General features: G+C 47.3%; 1 protein-coding gene across 2 annotated transcripts; it reads left to right on the top strand.

The window, feature by feature from the left end:
* The first annotated feature begins 6,613 nt into the window (after positions 1-6,613).
* On the top strand, positions 6,614-13,535 carry RND1 (Rho family GTPase 1). Of its 2 annotated transcripts, XM_049883017.1 has the most exons (5): positions 6,614-6,847; positions 7,643-7,730; positions 10,577-10,686; positions 11,565-11,699; positions 12,638-13,535. In XM_049883017.1, exons 1-5 carry the CDS (start codon positions 6,728-6,730, stop codon positions 12,881-12,883), a joined length of 699 nt encoding a protein of 232 aa, XP_049738974.1. In that variant the 5' UTR covers positions 6,614-6,727; the 3' UTR covers positions 12,884-13,535. The 2 variants fall into 2 exon arrangements, with proteins under 2 accessions (XP_049738974.1, XP_049738975.1); XM_049883018.1 differs by lacking the exon at positions 11,565-11,699.
* Positions 13,536-18,505: the final 4,970 nt, after the last annotated feature.

Genomic DNA, 18,505 nt, shown 5'->3' with positions numbered 1-18,505 from the left:
GTACTTGTATGCAGGGGTGGATTATCCAATAAGCAAGGTAAGCATGGGCTTACTTGTGCTTACTTACTAATCTGGAGTGAACAATTTCCCAAACCCATGTGAAGTTGTTCATTCCAGATTAGTAAGTAAGCATAAGTAAGCCTGTGCTTAACTGGCTTACTGAGCCACTCGCCCCTGAAAAGGATTGTAAGTTTGAAAAGTGGCTTTGATTCTGTAGGAAGGTGCTGTGGGGTTGAGAGAGAGACAGATATCAGCCATATCTAGAAGCAAAATCTGATGTGGTAAAAAAAAAAAAAAATGAAATTGTTTACTACAGATGATCTGGTAAGCAAGGTAAGCACCGTGCTTACCTTGCCTGTTAGCTAATCTGATCCTGCTTGTATGTATTTTTTTTTAACTACAAATTCCTGTATCTTTGGATTAGAAGTGCATTTTATGATACAGCACATTTCCGTTCCTCACTACGTTCTCAGGCAAACTGCCCCACCCCACCCTGAAGCACCTGTACTAGTCAATTGTATTGATTCTGCAGTTCTGGGGTATGCTTAGCACTTGCCTGCGTCCACTCGTCCCTCGCCAATCTTGTATCCGAATTGAGGACCAGGTGAAATTGAAGCCAGCCTGACCTGTGTCTCTTCAGCACTCCTACTGCTCTTGGTTTTAATTACTCACGGGGCTTCTTGCCTTGTCCCTCCTCTTAGCTGTCAACTCCCTGGGGGCCGGGACCGAGTCTTTAAAAACTTAGTTAGCACTCTAGTGGCTGCTCCAGCTAAAATACCAGCAATCAGAAAGTTAGGTGTTCCCAAGTGCCGGGGGCCAAAAGCCCCTGGGACCATGAAAAGTTATGGCTTACTTACGAACCAGGAGTAGAGCACCCTAGTGGTAAGGGAAGTTAAGGATGGGCCTTGCCCTGCCAGGCTTTTGGGGACTCAGGTGGCTGGGTGCCTGGGAGCTCCTTGCAGGGATTTCTAGAACAAAGAAAACACTGAGTTGTGTATGCTCTGGTAAGAGTCAAAGTGAATTTGAATTTGTTATCACTCTGAACACCTTTGTGTATTATCCCACTGTCCCAGATTACTTATCGGAGTAATCAGAGCCAGCAAAAAGATGGGGCAGCTTTGAGCTTTGAGCCTGCAGCACACATACACACACACTCACACACACACTCACACACACTCACACATGAAGGCAGAGGGCATATTGTCTAGGCTAGTGGTACTTGGCTGTTAACCAAAATGTTGGCAGTTTGAACCTACGCAGTCAGTGTGCAGGAAAAAGGCCTGGTGATCTGCTCCTGTAACGATTACAGCCTAGAAAACCCTATGGGGCAGTTCTACTCTATCACATGGGGTCGCTCTAAGTTGAAAATCAACAGATGACACCTAGCAACAACAGTGACTTTAAACCTGTGTTGCTGGGGTTTGTTCTTTGGAGGTAACCCACGGAGGAAGGGGAGGCTGGGGAGGACCCACTTCAAGTCCACCATTCTGATTGAACCAGAGTAGTGTTGTTTTCAATCTTTTTTTTGTGTGTTTTGGGGTTCTGCATAAGATTTAGTTTGTAAAAGAGTTTCCTACGTGTAAACAACACTATGGAGATGCAATCAGCAAAATCCAGGTGTGGGAAATGCTTTAGAACAAACAGCCTGATGTCTTCAACAAACAAATTGCAACGGGGGCGGGGGGAATAGGTTGGTGAAACCTATAAAATAAAAGATACTTAAGAGCCATAGAAACCAAATTCAATGTGTAGACCTTGTTTGGGTTCTGATTTGAATAAATCAAGTTAAAAAAACATAGATGACACAATTGGGAAAATATTAACACTATCTGGGTATTTAATGGGAACCCCGGTGGCACAGTGGTTAAGAGCTCGGCTGCTAACCAAAGGGTCAGCAGTTCGAATCCACCAGGTGCTCCTTGGAAACTCTATGGGGCAGTTCTACTCTGTCCTCTAGGGTTGCTATGAGTCAGAATCGACTCGACTGGCAACAGGTTTGGTTTTTTTTGAGTTTTGGGGTATTTAATGATGTCAAGGAGTTATTTATTTCTTTTCAGTTGTGACAATGGTATGGTGGTTATCTGAACACAGTCCTTTTCTTTTAGAGATGAGTACTGAAATATTATGTCTAAAATTTGTTTTAAAATCAACAAGTTTGTTGTATTATTCTTTCTGCCTTTGTAAATTTTTGAACACTTCCACACACAGAGCTTCTTAAAAAGCAAGTTAAATAAGACTGTGTAAAGAAGATTTGGGATTATAACTTTATATTTTAATACCTATAGGACACAGGAGAGCTGCCCCATAGGGTTTCCAAGGCTGTAAATCTTTATGGAAGCAGGCTGCCACATCTCTCCTGCAGAGTGGCTGGTAGGTTCCAATTGCCAACCTTTTGGTTAGCAGCCAAAAGCTTAACCACAATTGACTGGATGGCAACAGGTATTTTATTAACAGCGTTATAGAGATATAATTCACATACCACATAATTCACCAATTTAAAATGTAAAATTCAGTGGTTTTTTAGCATATTCACAAAGTTGTGCAATCATTACCACAGTTTTAGAGGATTTTTTTTTATCACCCCACAAAGAAACTGGGCACCCATTAGCAGTCACTCCCATTACATCCTGTCATGGATTGAATTGTATCCCCCCAAAATAAGTGTTGGAATCCTACCCTCTATCCCTGTGGAGAAATCCCAGAGGTTTTTCTTTGTTATGTTAATGAGGCCATGATTAGTGTAGGGCGTGTCTTAAACCTACTCACTTTTGAGGTATAAAAAGAGCAGATTAGACACAGACAGAAGCAAGCACAAAATGGGGGAAAAACAGCTGCCATGTGGAGATCACCAAGGAACTGAGGAATGCTGGGGTTATAGAAGCTGAGAAAAGGATTTTCCCCCAAAGCAGACAGGGAGAACCTTCCCTTAGAGCAGGTGCCTTGAATTCGGACTTCTATACTGGGGAAGCCAGCATGACTTGTAAAAAAAAAAAAAAAAGAATTCGGACTTCTAGACACCTAAATTGTGAGAAAATAATTTTCTGTTCTTTAAAACCACCCTTTTGTGGTATTCCTGTTACAGCGGCACTAAGAAACTAAGACACCCCCAACCCCTACAGCCCTAGGCAACCACTAATCTACTTTGTATCTTGATGGATTTGCCTATTCTGGACATTTCATATGTCAAAAGAAACTGAGCCAATAGTAAAATTAATCTATTAGGTGAGGTTTACTCTGATAGAAATTTGAGAATTTGGTAGCACCAAGCCACATGTGGAAAAGTACTCCATTGAGTGTCAGCAGTGATTGGCTTATAGAGACAAAAGGTGGAAGCAAAAGAAACTTATTTCTGATTGGCTTATACGATTTACTGTTGAAACACTGTCAGTATTTCATTGGTCAATGAGGGTGGAATTACTGTCAGAATCTCATTGGTCAATGAGTGTTGGCCTGATTTACCAGAAAACCAAACCAAACCCGTTGCCATGGAGTCAATTCTAGCTCACGCTGACCATATAGGACAGAGTAGAACTGCCCCATAGAACTTCCGAGGAGTGGCTGGTGGAGTTGAACTGCCGACCTTTTGGTTAGCAGCCATAGCTCTTAACCACTGTGCCACCAGGCTCCGATTTACAGGAAAGCTAGGCTTAAATTTCAGTAAAGACAAGTCTTAGGTGCGTTGTACACTGGCCTGCAGATGCCATTTTGTCAATCACACAACCCCATTTTTATTTCATTTAATACATATAAATGGAATCACACATATGCGGTTATTTGTGACAGACTTCTTTAATTTGGCATAATGTATTCAAGTATAATCTTATTTCGAACTTTTCTAGTCTTGATAGGGAAAAGTCATCTTGCAAATGTATTCCACTAGTTAGGGATTTTTAAATAAAAATACTTGGATGAGGTTTTAAAAAAAAGGTGGTAGGGGAATCTAATTGCTAAAACAAAGTCTAAAAACCTCTGCTGTAGTCCAGACTCCTCACTTTACATTTAAGGAAACAGAGGCCCAGAGAGGGGACGTGACTTACCCAAATCCACACAGCTTGTTAAGTGTGGAGCTGAGTTCAACACCCAGACCTGCTGGACTTTGGCTCCACCCTCTTTGCCTCCAGATCTAGTGAGTACACACACAGACATATACACACAAGCTTTCCCATCACAACTTATAAACACATGACCCACAAAATATCTTGGGGATATACATCTTGAGATTCAGCCATGGTGGAGGCTGCTTGAAATCACAGCTGAGGATTTCTGCTGCCCTACCGTGAAATGCAGTTACCCAGCTGCACCAGCTCCCTGAATTTCTCTCTTGGAAGAGCCCAGGGATGGCAATCGTGTCAGAAGCCAGAGGAAGTTGTTCACATAGCAGGAACGGTTCTCACTTATACTGGATGTTTATGGGGGTGTCTGGTGGAGGGTGTGTGTGTAGCAGGAGGCTGATGGAGAACGTGGGGAGAGGGTTAAAGTCCCTGGGGCTGCCTTTGGAAGGAAACCAGTTAAGGGTTAGGAGGATGTATGGAAATCCCACTGATGCTTCCAGAACTGAGTCCAGATGAAACTGAGGGTGGAAGATGGGAGGGCACAGAAGGGGAAAGTGAAGCTGAGGGAAAGAATTCTAGGTCGAGGCAGTCCATGATTTTACAGCTGTTCCTGGAATTCTCCCAAACCATATTTATGGTCAGCTCAGAGAGGCTGTTAGCCTGCTGGCAAAGGGCAAGAAGAGGACAAATTCTAATGACAGAAATGATCTGAGGACTGAAGGTGAGGACCAGGGAAAGGTAAAAAGCAAAAAACAAACAAAGCTGTTGCCATTGAGTAGATTCCAACTCACAGCGACCCTATAGAACAGAGCAGAGCTGCCCCATAAGGTTTCTAAGAAGTGGCTGGTGGATTCAAACTGCCAACCTTTTGGTTAGCGCTGAGCTCTTAACCGCTTTGCCACTAGGGCCCTAAGAAGGGGGTCCTTAAGAGATGGGTAGAGGAAAGTGTAGGCTTTGCCTCAGAGCCTCAGCCCAGCTGCATGGACTTAGAAACCACTGAGTTTGACTGGAGGGACACCTCTCCAGTACATTCTCAAAATAACCTCTATCCTCCTACTGTCTATAGTAACCAAAACCAAACCAAACCCAGTGCTGTTGAGTCGATTCCAACTCATAGAGACCCTATAGGACAGAGTAGAACTGCCCCACAGAGTTTCCAAGGAGCGCCTGGTGGATTTGAACTGCCGACCTTTTGGTTAGCAGCCGTAGCACTTAACCACTATGCCACCAGGGTTTCCCTGTCTACAGTGGGCATTGGAAATCTCACCCTTTGAGATCTGTCCCGTTAAGTTTGGAGAAGGCTTTTAAACATCCTTTAACACAGGGAAACTATCCCTGGGTGGGGTAGCAATGACTGTGAATTAAGAGTAAGACTCTGATGGAACAAGACCCAGGACATGCTCCAGAGGCACTGGGCTTCACAAGGTAAAGGGATTTCAAGACAAACTCTGCTTTACTCTCAATTTTGGCTAAGGGAGATTTTTTTAGACCTTGCTTCAGTCCCTGAGACCCAGGAGGCCTTATTTGGACTGTCTCTGTTGCTGGATAATCAGTGGTTTGTCCCAGCTGTGTACACCCCAGAGTTTTATCTAATAGAGAAGCTCCCTATTCTAATAGCACGGGTTCTGAAAGGCAGGGCTGGTATGCAGTTACAAATCTCATCTCAAATTAGGTTGTCCTCTAACTTTCTAGTCCCAGGCTCAGTCTTCCAGTCTGGACTTTAACCAGGTGACACACACATTAGTGCATCAATGTCAGTAGGTGTCCACCTGGAAGCGGACTTGTGCCTGATTGATCCAGGAAGCTGAACCCAGGCAGCGGAACAAACACCCCTAAGGAGCTCCTGCCAGACATGGAGTGAGAGCCTTCCTGGTCCAACAGACAGACTTTGTTTTGTTCTCCTCTTCTGTCCCTGCCTGCCAGACTGCCTCACTGCTTTCTCTCTGGCCACCTCTGGGTGAGAAGCTGTGAGGGTTTTTCCAGGTGACCGCTAGAAGGCTTTTTTTTTTTTTTTTTTTTGAGGGGAGCGAAGGTGATTCCTGAGAAAGAGATTTTGGCTTCAAAGGTGGTAGGACTGGAGCTGATACTGGGGTGGGGGGCGGGGAGCCAGATGGGGAAACTAGTTTGGATGGGGATTAAATGGAACAAAGGGGTCAGAGATTTCTGGGGCTATCCTATCACAACGCCCACCCGCTCACCCCAGGGTGCCACTTGTCTATTTTTGTAGGTCTTACTCTTCTCCTGGACAGTCCCTACAACTCCAGCTCCACCTCACTTTCTGTTTCCATGGCTAGCTTGTTGTTTTTGACACAAATTGGTGGGCACTGGAATTTTGCTCACGTCCCTCCCCCTCCCTAATACAAATGGAAAGCAGCGTGGGAATCCCCTTTCAAGGGAGGCAACGGTTCGCCTTTAAGAGAAAGGGAAGGGAGGTAGAGGGCCCTGACTCAGATCCTCCTACCATTGGCTGTTGGAGGGGATTCCACCTCAGGGATTGGCTGTGACAGAGTCCGCGTCCTCTTGTGATTGGCTCAACCAAGAATATAAAGTGGCTGTGCCTGCCTCTTTCTCAGTCGGAGAGCAGCAGGAAACCGGCTGGGTTTACACGCGGAGGCGCACCTGGCGCAGCCGTCTTGTCTCAGAACCCGAGTCTAAGTCCCGTGGAGGCTGCAACCATGAAGGAGAGACGGGCGCCCCAACCAGTCGTGGCCAGATGTAAGCTCGTTCTGGTGGGGGATGTGCAGTGTGGGAAGACGGCAATGTTACAGGTGTTAGCTAAGGACTGCTATCCCGAGGTGAGCCGCCTGCCCGACCGCTGACCTGCTAGTTGCCCTGCTTGCCTGCCTGCTTGGGGGTAGATTCCCACCTGCCCAGGGGAGCTGCCTACCCGCCCCCCGCCCCCCGCCCCGACCCCAGGCTCGGCTTTCTGCCTCAGCCTCAGCTGCTTTCTGGCTGTAGGACTGACCTGCCTTGGCTTCCCCTGAGACCTGTCCCACTTTTGCCGCCCCACTGGCTCTTCCTCACCTCTTCACCCACAGGCCGTGATCAAATCCCCCCCTACCTCCCTTCGTCCCTGGAGTCTGCTCTCCGGAGGGGAACTGGAGGCATTTGGGTCTGGGGTTTCTTCTTGATGTAATACCTGTCCCTCATCTCACCGCACCCTCAAAGGTTCTGTGGACCTGTCCCCAGGCAGACTACTGCTGCCCCTTTCTGCTGTTCTCCTGGCCTGAGGGGCTTGTGGGAGAAAATAAAGAGCTAGCATGGGATTTTGGCTCTAAAATTGGGAAACAAATTGGGTGGTGAGAGGAATCTGTGCATGTGCGAGTGTCTCTGACCATCTAGGATATAGAGGGTTTGTTGCCTGGTTAGGGTGGTGGAGGTGACCATTTACATTTCTCACTTGGAGCAAGTACCTGTGCCTCTACACACCCTGTCCTCCTGTCTGTCCCATGTATTCCCTCCTCTGGCCCCTTATCTCCTGCCACTTGAGTGTCTCACTAGGCTGACTGGTTTCTTGTGCAGCTAGCGCTAACCTGAGGGTTACGGGGGTAGGGGCGCCCAGGGTGACAACAGTTCCTCTCTCCTCACAGACGTATGTGCCCACCGTGTTTGAAAATTACACAGCCTGCTTGGAGACAGAGGAACAGAGAGTGGAGCTCAGTCTCTGGGACACCTCAGGTAAGATTGCTGGCCCCAAATGCCCCCTCCTTCCCACCTCCACCAGTCTGCTGCAGCTGCTATCTTCTAGAACTTGTTTCCTCCTGGAGTGTGCTGCTTGCCAGGAATTTGAAGCAAGGGGACCTGAAGATTCCATGGTTGTTGGGGTGAGGGGGAGTAGATGGTCAACTCAGTTAGACGGTCCAGAAGTGCACAGGAAATGAGCCCCAGAAACCACTCGCTTCTCTGGGTCTCGCTCCATCCTTCAGAGTGCTAAGATGGTGAGGTGAATGGACCCTTGAACTACTGGGGGTGGTCAGACAGGGCTTCTCCATTCCCGACTGCCTGCCATCCAGCACACACACACACACACACACACACACCCTGCCCTAGTGCAAAACCAAATGAGAGGCAGGAGCCAGTGCTGTGGGAGGCAGTTGTGGTTGGGGCAGGAGAGGAGCCTGCTTTGGGGGAAATACCGCTCAGGCTCTGTTGTTTTCTCTCCTGCATTCCATCTCGGGCCACTGCTGTCTGCCTGCCTGCCGCAGCTCCGCTCCACTCGTCATACCGCTGCGGCTCAGGGACGAAGGGATGCATCATCGATGCTTCGATGCTTCCGAGGGTGGGGGAGATGGCTCAATATAGGGCATAGCCACAGTGTGGATAGTGGCAGTAGCCGCTGGGGTGAGGGGATGGCGCTGATGGTTTTCCCTGTACTGGGTAGAGGAGAAGATGCTCTCTCTTTCTGGAATGTGGAGGGAAATGTTTTTCCAGCTTCTGAGCTCCAAACCCTCAGTGCCAGCTTATTCTTTGCTTTGATTCTGACCCCCTTCCACTATCTCTTTATCCCAGTCCTTTTTAATAGACGGGGCTCAGAGTCCTAATTAAGGATTAAGGCAGGGAATAGGAGAAAGGAAAGAAAATCCACTCCTCCCTCAAAATGCATGTTCAGGCTGAATTTAAAGAGAATCTGGGGCTTCCTGCTTCATATAGTAAATATGCTGCCCCACTCCTCCAAAGAGCTGTTGTTCCCATGATCCAGTTTTGAGGTCTGAAAAGATTGGGGGTAGGGGATGGGTAGAGAAAAAATAAGACTTTCACTTGCTCCCATTCCTCCTCAAACCTCCGCCTCCCAAAACAAAATAAAAATTCCTGAGCCCGGTATGCTACGCTTTCCTCATTCGCAGTTCCAGGGGTGGGGGGCAGGGTTCTGGTTAGCCTGAACTGTGCTATTCTGGCTGGATCGCTGGAGAATGCGGCTGGGCTGCATGATGTGTGGCTTTCCTCTGCTGTACCCTGCCCGCCTCCCTGTCTTTACCAAATCTTACTGCAGCTCCTTTCACCACCACCCCCCCCTCCACAAAGCCCCTGCTGCTTCCCCCTCCTTCTGCCGTCAGAATGCAGCCCTTCAATTCCAATCCTAATCATGGGAAACCAGTAAGGATGGTCTTATTCCCCGTGGTGCACCCTCCCCCCACCCACCAATTTCCGAAAGGATGAAGGCTGGGAGTCATCTTCAAACAAACTCCCTTTTTCAAATTCGGTGCCGGTAAGGAAGGAGGAAGTGGCAGAGGTCTGCGGGATGGGGCTTCCCAATATTGGGGCAAATACCTGTTCCCATTATTCATGTGCTGGTCCTAGGGGAGGGGGATTGCTTGGAGCCAAAATGGAGGCCCTTCTCCCCCTCCTGCAATGCTGCAGTGCTCAGTGCTGCGGTGATAAGACCCCACCTCAGAAAGAGATGGGGGCGGATTGCTGAAGGAGCAGGCAGCCAGCCCAATTCCCCTTTACTCCCTTTTTTTTTTTTTTTTTTACAACCAACACCCCTCCCCAGCTTGGATTCCCCCCAGTTTCCATGGCGATTGTGGTGCAGGGAGAGGGGCTGCTTGCTATTCTGAGCACGGATTGTCTGGGTTCCAAATCCGCTACTATTCCTTCCCCAGGGTGGAGGGGGGCAGGCTCAGCCCCTAGCATTCTCCCAGATCGGACCACCTGGGGTGGCACTGCCCACTCCCTCCTAACCGAAGACCCTTTCTCTGGCCTCTAAATCCCTGGCGTTTGGTGCTGCTGTCTTTGGGATTGCCCTCCTGAGATGCTAGAGGGTAGAGGCTCCAGCTTTCCTTTGGCCCTTTTCAGTGTAAGTGGATTTGGGTGAGCGGAGGAATGGGTCACTGAATTCTTGATTTTCTTCCCTCCTCTGCCAACCGTCTGGAGGTCTGACCCCATGGCAGAGAAGCAGGGCAGCCAGTTATATAACAGGCAGGTTTGTTTCTTTACTGGGGAGACCCTGGAACAGCAAATAGGAGCAGAGGTTAGACTCAGAGTCTAGAGCAGGCTGACTCTAGGAAAGAGGAGACCTTAGACAAGCTCTGGTCTCCCCAGTTGGGAGCATCTTCTTCTGGGACTCAGAAAACTAGCAGACCTTAGATTTAAGCCCACTGTTGGAGACCCAGACAAGATCACATTACAGGCCTCCTCCACCCTTTTGCCTCTTTTCTCTTTCTCAGGACTACCAAAACCAAACCAAACCCAGTGCCGTCGAGCCGATTCCGACTCATAGTGACCCTGTAGGACAGGGTAGAACTGCCCCATAGAGTTTCCAAGGAGCATCTGGTGGATTTGAACCCGCCAACCCTTTGGTTAGCAGCTGTAGCACTTAGCCACTACGCCACCAGGGTTTCCATCCTCAGGACTAAGGAAGCTAATATTCTTGAGCTGCCTCTGGCTGGTAATCAGTCCCAAATCTACAGGCTGCAATACATTTCCCCTGGGAGATGGGTGTGGCCAGTTTGTATAAGGGACTAAGAATGGTATTCCCAGGGCTCTCTGGGTATAGGCTCACCTTTGGCTCTCTCCTCCTCCCACAGGATCTCCCTACTATGACAATGTCCGTCCACTCTGCTACAGTGACTCTGATGCAGTATTACTGTGCTTTGATATCAGCCGACCTGAGACAGTGGACAGCGCACTCAAGAAGGTAAGGCTGGATAAACTCTACAACCTTTAGCCCAGCACTGGAACAAGAAAAACTCTTGAGGACCTTGCCATTGAATTCCCTCTTGTGTAACATGAAGAAACTGAGGCCAGGGAAGGAAGAGATTTGCCCAAGGCCATTAGCTACAACTCTGAGACTAGAACCCAGGTCTCCTGTCCCCACCACCCCTCAGGCTAGTGCTCTTTTACTATCCTGTATTTTGCCAGAGGCCCAGCAAAGAAGGGCAGTGTTGAAGGCTCAGGAAGCCAAAGGTTGAGAGTCAGAGAACCCTTTGGTGATATGGTTGGAGGATCAGGGATGGGGGCCTTTTGGAGGCAGCTTCTGTGGACCTTAATTCCAGGTCCACTGAGACTGGGCAAGCTAGTCAAGGCCGGAGCTGAACTGCTAGTAGGAAATGCCTGGGTTGGTGTGGCAAGACCCATCTGTACTGTACTGAAGAATCCTAGGATACCCAATGGAACCAGCCAGTTTCCCAGAAGACCCTAGGATTATCTTCTTCCCTTGGGAGGAGACTGGTTGGTTCCCTGCTGGCATTCTGGACTTGCGAGGCCCTCTGGCTGGGTTGAGGTGTCAGGTCCATGTTCCTCGTGCCTGGCAGGGTGAGGGAAGAACTGATCATGTGATCTCTCTGGTGACTGAGGGACAGGCTCCTGGGTCAGCACTAAAATGGTCCCACGGGATTCCTGGGCAGGAGGATGATGTAATTAGTGCAGTGGTAATGCTGTGACTCAGAGGGAGGACTGGCCTAGTGATAAGCAGGATGGTGTGATGTTGCCTACTATGCTTCTCCAGGTGTCTGCCACTGACTCCTTTTCCGTCCTCCTTCCCCTTTTCCCTTCTGCCCTGCTTGGGCCCCTTAGTGGAAGACGGAAATCCTAGATTATTGTCCTAGCACCCGTGTGTTGCTTATTGGCTGCAAAACAGACCTACGAACAGACCTGAGCACTCTGATGGAGCTGTCACACCAGAAGCAAGCACCCATCTCCTACGAGCAGGTCTGTGTGCCCGTGGGGACAGGAGAGGGCTTGAAGAAGGCAGAGGGCTTGAAATGTGGCCCTCACTCAAATTCTCCCACTATAACGACAACAAAAAACCCACTGCCATCGAGTCAGCTCCAACTCATAATGACCCTATAGGACAGAGCAGAACTGCCTCGTAGGGTTTCCAAGGCTGTAAATCTTTACGGAAGCAGCTGCTACATCCTTCTCCCACGGAGTGGCTGGTGGTTTCAAACCGCTGACTTTTTGATTAACAGCTGAGTACTTTAACCACTCGCCACCAAGGCTTGGCATTATGGGGGGCCATTTCTAATCAGCAAACTAGTCACTTGGATTGATGTGGTGTGGGTACCTGTTTACCTGGATATATGCTATAGGTTGCAGGTGAGCCATTCCTGTTTCTCAGATTGTGTTCTATTCATCAGAATCACTCAGGGTGCTTGTTAGAATTTGAAATTTTTGGCGCCATACCTATAGACTCACTCGGATAGAAGGATATGGTAATCTGCATTTTAAATGAGATCCCTGGATAATTTCTTCTGCACATGGAAGTGTAAGGATCCTTTATTTTAGACTAATGTTTCACATTAGAATCATCTGGGGAGCTCTTAAAAATACTAATGCCTAGGCCCTACCCACAGAAATTCTGATTTACTTGGTCTGGCATCCGTATGTTTTTTTTGGTCCATTGTGGTGAAAATATACACACCAAAACATCGCCAGTACAACAACTATCCATGGTTTTAAAGGTATTGCAGGTGATTCTAATGTGTAGTCAGGTTTTGCCTTCAAAAAAATAATCTGCCAAGGGTGGGGGTGGGAGACTGTCTATTTGTTCCCATCAGACGTGCCCTGGGGAGTGGCACTAGCCACAGAAGGCAGAGCTGCTGAGGCATTTTAGACCACTGTGCTAATGACCTCACCCCCTCCTACAGGGCTGTGCAATAGCCAAGCAACTGGGTGCAGAAATCTACCTGGAAGGCTCAGCTTTCACCTCAGAAAAAAGTGTCCACAGCATCTTTCGGACGGCATCCATGGTGTGTCTGAACAAGGCCAGCCCAGTGCCTCCAAAGAGCCCTGTCCGAAGCCTCTCCAAGCGACTGCTACACCTCCCCAGTCGCTCTGAACTCATCTCTTCTACCTTCAAGAAGGAAAAGGCCAAAAGTTGTTCCATTATGTGAAGAGGGGATTGGAGGGGGGAGACAACCTCCCGCTTCCTCCCTTGGGGAGTAGAGGCACGGGGAGACAGGGAGGATGAGACAATTTAGGACATTGGACATGAGTTTTTCAGACGGCCATGGTGAGGGCTTGGAAGGAGACAGGAATGTGACAAGGAAGGAGCCAGGCCCGGCATGAGGACCTGACACCGAGAGAACCATCACACCCCAAGCCAGGCACTAAGTTGTGGAGGGGGCAACTGCCCTGGTGTCCCCCGCTCCAAAGGAAGGGAAGGTGTGGGGGAATGGGGGCTTGGGGGCCTTACAGGAGTCTCACCTTCAGCATCATGCCTCTTCCACACAGTGTTTCCATACAGGCCAGGGGATGGAAGGGGTCCCTGAGCCCTTCCCTTCCCCTCTGAGGAAGTGGCAGAGGAGTGGAGAGTGAAGAAGCCAAGAGGCAGCTCCCTTGGGAGCTTAGCTCAGGTGCTTCATAACAAATCAGAAGGGCAGGAGCTGGTCAGAGCCAATAAGAAGGAAGCCTCATCTTTGCATAGCCCATGCCTCGTGGAGAGGTGACATCATACATTCACATGCTTCTCACCTAAGTCCCCAGGGTCCAAGGGAGAAGCCCCAGACCCCCTTCTCTTGAGGAGTGTGGGGGTGGTGGTGCTGCAGGGGCAGGGCTGGGTGGGGGCCACCAGACTTTTTTCTGCCCCTAGGGCAGTACAGCTGGCATTTGTTTTATAGACTCTTGTCTTTGGATGGGGGGAGGGGGGAGTGTTTCAATCTGTTATATGTTCTGTGTTTAAAGAAGAAAACCTATTTATTAATGAAAAATACAATACATATAAAGAAGTCGGCTTGTTTTTTCTTGGTTTCTTTCTCTGTGTCCTCTGGTCACTGATAATGAGGAAAAAGCTGTCTTGAGGCCCTTTCTGTGGATGGCAGAGTGACCCATTCATTATCTGATTGCCTCCACTGTTCCCTAGCACCTCCAACAAAGAACACCTCTTCTCTACCCACCAACCCCTGCCCCATCCCCAACCTCACCCAAATGCTACTAAACCAAGGAATATTCCTTACTCCTAGAGCCAGGCTTCTCAGCCTTGGAACTATTATTTTGGACTGGATGATGCTTTGTCGTAGGAGGCTGTCCTGTGCCTTGTAGGGTGTTTAGCAGCATCCTTGGCCTCTACCCACTAGATGTCAGTAGCAGCCCTCCCCCCCACCCTACCCCCAGTTGTGACAACCAACAATGTCTTCAGATATTGCTAAATGCCTACAGGGGCAAAATCACTTCTGGTTGAGAGCCATTGCCCTCGAGGGTCTAGAGATAGACAAGGCCCGGTGAAATCATCAGCAGAGGATCCAACAGCTGAGATCCCAACACCTGCAGAAGAAGGTCCACAGACTGAAGCCAGCGTAGGAGGGAGGTTCTTAGGGTTTTGGCCTCTGAGTTCAAGGTGAGGTCATGTGTTCTGCCTTTTTTTTTTTTTTTTTTTAATATTTGTGTTTTTTTTCCGCCAGTTCAACTTTTCACAGGTGTACAACTTGTTGAAGCAATTACATTAACCGGCCATGCAGCCATACTCTTATTAATCAATGTGATTTTTCCTTCACTGTAAACTGAAACTCAGTACTTATAAGCAATAACCCCCCCTTTCCCTCTCCCTCCCACCCTGGTAACCACTAATAAACTTTGTTCTCTATACATTTGTCTGTTCTTGCCTTTTCATGTAAGTGAGACTATACAATATTTGTCCTTTTGTAGTTGGCTTATTTCACTCAGTATAATATCTTCAAGCTCCATCCAAATTGTAGCATGTATCGAGACTTCATTTCTCTTACTGGCTGGGTAGTATTCCATTGTATGTATACACCACATTTTGTTTATCCATTCATGGGTTGATGGGCATTTAGGTAGTTTCCACCTTCGGACTATTGTAAATAGTGCTGTAATGAATAATGATATATAAGTATCTTTTTGAGTCTCCGCTTTCGAGTCTTTCGGGTATGTATCTAAGAGTGGAATTGCAGGGCCATATGGTAGCTCTATTTTTAATTTTTTGAGGAACTGCCATACTGTTTTCCACAATGGCTGAACTATTTTGCATTCCTATCAGCAATGGATAAGGGTTCCAATTTCCCCACATCCTCGCCAACATTATTTTCTGTTTTTTTTTTTATCTTAGCCATCCTAGTGGGAATGACATGGAATCTCATTGATTTGCATCTCCCTGATGGCTAATGACAATCTTCGGCATCTTTTCATGTGTTTGGTGACCATTTGAACACCCTCTTTGGTGAAATCTCTATTCAAGTCCTTTACCCATTTGATGATTGGATTGTCTTTTTGTTGTTACTGAAGTTTTATATATATTTTGATTCTCTGCCTTCTTGACCTTCTGATTCCATTGTTAATGGCTGCTCAAGTTTCAGAGTACAGTGCCAAAAATAAAAAGTTACCATTTATTGAGTGGAGCCCTGGTGGAACAGCAGTTAAGAGCTCGGCAGCTAACCAAAAGGTTGGCAGTTCGAATCCACCAGCTGCTCCCTGGAAACCTTATGGGGCAGTTGTACCTTCTCCTATAGGATTGCCATGAGTCGGAATCGACTCAATGGTAATGGGTTTGGTTTTAGGTTATTTTTTGAGTACTTACTATGTGCTCAGCACTGTACTGAGGGCTTTACCTACACTTTCTCATTTAACCTAAATTATAATAGCTAACATTTGTTCAATGTTTGCTGTGGATCAGGGGCACTTAAGAGTTCTTTATATTTTATTCCTTATGATAACCCTAGGAGGTATTACCTACCTGGTTTTACAGACAAGGAAACCAAGGTTCAAAGAGATTAGTTACCGTGCCCAAAGTCACATAGCTGCAAATTGGGAGAAGCTGGATTCAACTCCAGGCACTCTGGCTCCAGAACCTGTACTCTTTCTTTTTTTTTTTTTAATTTTTATTGTACTTTAAGTGAAGATTTACAAATCAAGTCAGTCTCTCATACAAAAACTTATATACACCTTGCTACATACTCCCAATTGCTCTCCCCATAACGAGACCGCCTGCTCCCTCCCTCCACTCTCTCTTTTCGTGTCCATTTCACCAGCTTCTAACCCCCTCCACCCTCTCATCTCCCCTCCAGGCAGGAGATGCCAACATAGTCTTAAGTGTCCACCTGATCCAAGAAGCTCACTCCTCACCAGCATCCCTTTCCAACCCGTTGTCCAGTCCAATCCCTGTCTGAAGAGATGGCTTTGGGAATGGTTCCTGTCCTGGGCCAACAGAAGGTCTGGGGGCCATGACCACCAGGGTCCTTCTAGTCTCAGACCATTAAGTCTAGTCTTCTTATGAGAATTTGGGGTCTGCATCCCACTGCTCTCCTGCTCCCTCAGGGGTTCTCTGTTGTGCTCCCTGTCAGGGCAGTCATCGGTTGTGGCCGGGCACCATCTAGTTCTTCTGGTCTCAGGCTGATGTAGTCTCTGGTTTCTCTGGTTTATGTGGTCCTTTCTGTCTCTTGGGCTCGTAATTACCTTGTGTCCTTGGTGTTCTTCATTCTCCTTTGATCCAGGTTGGTTGAGACCCACTGATGCATCTTAGATGGCCGCTTGCTAGTGTTTAAGACCCCAGACGCCACTTTCCAAAGTGGGATGCAGAATGTTTTCTTAATGGATTTTATGATGCCAATTGACTTAGATGTCCCCTGAAACCATGGTCCCCAAACCCCTGGCCCTGCTACACTGGCCTTTGAAGCATTCAGTTTATTCAGGAAACTGCTTTGCTTTTGGTTTAGTCCAGTTATGCTGACCTCTCCGTATTGTGTGTTGTCTTTCCCTTCACCTAAAGTAGTTCTTATCTACTACCTAATTAGTGAATACCCCTCTCCCACCCTCGCTCCCTCCCCGCTCTCGTAACCATCAAAGAATATTTTCTTCTCTGTTTAAACTATTTCTCGAGTTCTTATAATAGTGGTCTTATATAATATTTGTCCTTTTGCAACTGACTAATTTCACTCAGCATAATGCCTTCCAGATTCCTCTATGTTATGAAATGTTTCACGGATTCATCACTGTTCTTTATCAATGCGTAGTATTCCATTGTGTGAATATACCATAATTTATTTATTCATTCATCTGTTGATGTGCTCCTTGGTTGCTTCCATCTTTTTGCTATTGTAAACAGTGCTGCAATAAACATGGGTGTGCATATATCTGTTCATGTAAAGGCTCTTACTTCTCTAGGATATATTCCAAGGAGTGGGATTGCTGGATTGTATGGCAGTTCTATTTCTAGCTTTTTAAGGAAGCGCCAAATTGATTTCCAAAGTGGTTGTACCATTTTACATTCCCACCAGCGGTGTATAAGTGTTGCAGTCTCTCCACAGCCTCTCCAGAACCTATACTCTTAATTGCTCTGCTGTCTCATCCTGTGAGGCAAGCGGTATTATTATCCCTGGTTTGTAAATGAGGAAATAGAAAAACCAAACTAATGCCATATAACTTGCACAAGATCGCAGTACCAGTAAATAATTCAGTCAGGATTCAAACCTGGTCTCAATGTTAGCTATAATGCCGTGGGTCCCTTACTGTTAGCCATGTCATATGTAAATAGGAGACTCTGCCTATGGCCTTCCTAGGGCACAGTCCCTCTGTTTCTGTCTCAAAAGATGCATGTTTGGGAGAGAACCAGCAGGGTAAGACAAACAACACTGAGTATTCTTTAAGCTCAAGATCTTATTTGTATTATGAGAGAGGTGTGTACAAGTACTAGGAGAACTATTAATGTGGACAGCCTTTGTCACCTTTCTGGGTCTCAATAGCCTCATCTTTAAAGATGGTGAAGAATGGTAGTCTGGAAACAGGGAAAGAGCATGGACTCTGAAGTCAAATAAACCTGGGGTTGAATTCTAGCTCCATTCTTTTAATTATGTGGCCTGTGAAGGCTTAAATAACCTTTCTGGGCCACGATCAGAGCCCTGGTGGTTAAGGGATGGGCTGCTAACCAAAAGGTCAGCAGTTCGAATTCACGAGCTGCTCCCTGGAAACCTTATGGGGCAGCTCTACTCTGTCCTATAGGGTCACTATGTCAGAATTGACGCGTCGGCAGTGGGCTTGGCTTGGATTGGGCCACAATCTCCTTATCAGTAAAATGGAAATAATACCCATCTCATACAGCTATGAGAGCTAAGTAAACTAAGTAACATAAGTTAGGGCAGCACAGAGTTCGGCACTTAAAAGATTCTCAACAGTAGCTGCAGCTCTTAGATTTCCAGGCTACCCCTGTGGGTATAATTTAGTTGGGGTTCCATTCTGTGAGTGGAGAGCCCTCTAGGGTTCACTGGGTGAATCACATCTCGTAGATCTTGGGCTTCTTTTTTTCTTTCACTTATTTCTGGGGTAGAAACGGAGAGAAGGTCAAAGCCTTAAGAGTTCCAAGAGCAGAAATGTGCAATGATCCCAGGGTTACTTTGGGCCATTGTGTGTGATGCTCAGGGTTTTAGGATTTCATTATTTGCGTCTATCCTGAGGCTTTGCTTGGAGAGAACTGAAATCATATTCAGAGAGAAAAGCCAGACTACAGCCCAGCGGGATAGAGACAACAAAGCTGATGATGGGAAAATTGGAAGAAGGCACTAAATACC

Source organism: Elephas maximus, chromosome 4 (assembly GCF_024166365.1).
Source record: "Elephas maximus indicus isolate mEleMax1 chromosome 4, mEleMax1 primary haplotype, whole genome shotgun sequence".
NCBI classification, from domain to species: Eukaryota; Metazoa; Chordata; class Mammalia; order Proboscidea; family Elephantidae; genus Elephas; species Elephas maximus.
The sequence above is the reverse complement of the archived record's forward strand: the minus strand, read 5'-3'. Positions and strand labels throughout refer to the sequence as shown.

Coding starts and splice junctions, on each gene's coding strand:
- RND1 (XM_049883017.1), top strand. CDS start 6,728: ATGAAGGAGAGACGGGCGCCCCAACCAGTCGTGGCCAGATGTAAGCTC. Junction 6,848..7,642: donor CTAAGGACTGCTATCCCGAG/GTGAGCCGCCTG, acceptor CTCTCCTCACAG/ACGTATGTGCCCACCGTGTT. Junction 10,687..11,564: donor TGGACAGCGCACTCAAGAAG/GTAAGGCTGGAT, acceptor TGGGCCCCTTAG/TGGAAGACGGAAATCCTAGA.